General features: G+C 29.2%; 1 protein-coding gene across 1 annotated transcript in view; it reads left to right on the forward strand.

Moving 5' to 3' along the window:
• Positions 1-546, forward strand: part of LOC119582386 (organic cation transporter protein-like) — an 18,710-nt gene extending 18,164 nt beyond the window's left edge. Inside the window, exon 13 of the mRNA XM_037930599.1 lies at positions 492-546. Within this exon, the coding sequence (XP_037786527.1) occupies positions 492-546 (55 nt within the window). The remainder of the gene's footprint in view (positions 1-491) is intronic.
• Positions 547-678: the final 132 nt, after the last annotated feature.

The following is a 678-nucleotide window of genomic DNA, read 5'->3' on the forward strand; positions in this document are numbered from 1 at the left end:
AATGGTAATTGATAAAAATACTTTTTTTTTTTTTTTGAACGCGACAGGGAGGAAGACGGGTAAAAGATTTTTTCGCTCACAGGGACCATGTATATAATATGTAAAGCAGAGAGAATCAGTATTTTTTGTATGGGATAGAAAGATGTATTAATATTAGTTATATAACTTTTAAACTCTTTTTTTTTCCTTCGTTCTGTCTACATGTCTGGTGAACTATCTAATTAGATTACCTGCCTACTTACCTATTCAATTCTCTATCTAATTATCTGTGAATCGAATTATCAGTATGTTCATCTAATTATCTACACAATTATGGAGATATCTAATCAAGCTAAATTAATCTGTGTATCTAGCTAGTTACCTTTTATTTGCAGAATATATTATTTACTTATGATAGACTGGTCTGGAACTAATAGAAATACTTAAGGTTTTTCTGATAAGGAATTGAATCCTTTTTATTCCATTCACAAGATTCTTTAATATTTTTACAGATGCTTTGTTTTAATTTGTGTAAGAAAGTGGTTTTTGCCATATATTAACATTTAGTGTCTATGTGTGGATGGTGGACGTGATAAGACAAAAAATTTGTAAATTTTTCATAATAAAATGGTGAAAACGACGAAAATCTAGGAAGATCATTCCCCTCACCTGAAAATGTAAATTAGGAATGGAATACGT

The sequence above is a fragment of the Penaeus monodon genome, chromosome 15, assembly GCF_015228065.2.
Source record: "Penaeus monodon isolate SGIC_2016 chromosome 15, NSTDA_Pmon_1, whole genome shotgun sequence".
Classification (NCBI taxonomy): domain Eukaryota; kingdom Metazoa; phylum Arthropoda; class Malacostraca; order Decapoda; family Penaeidae; genus Penaeus; species Penaeus monodon.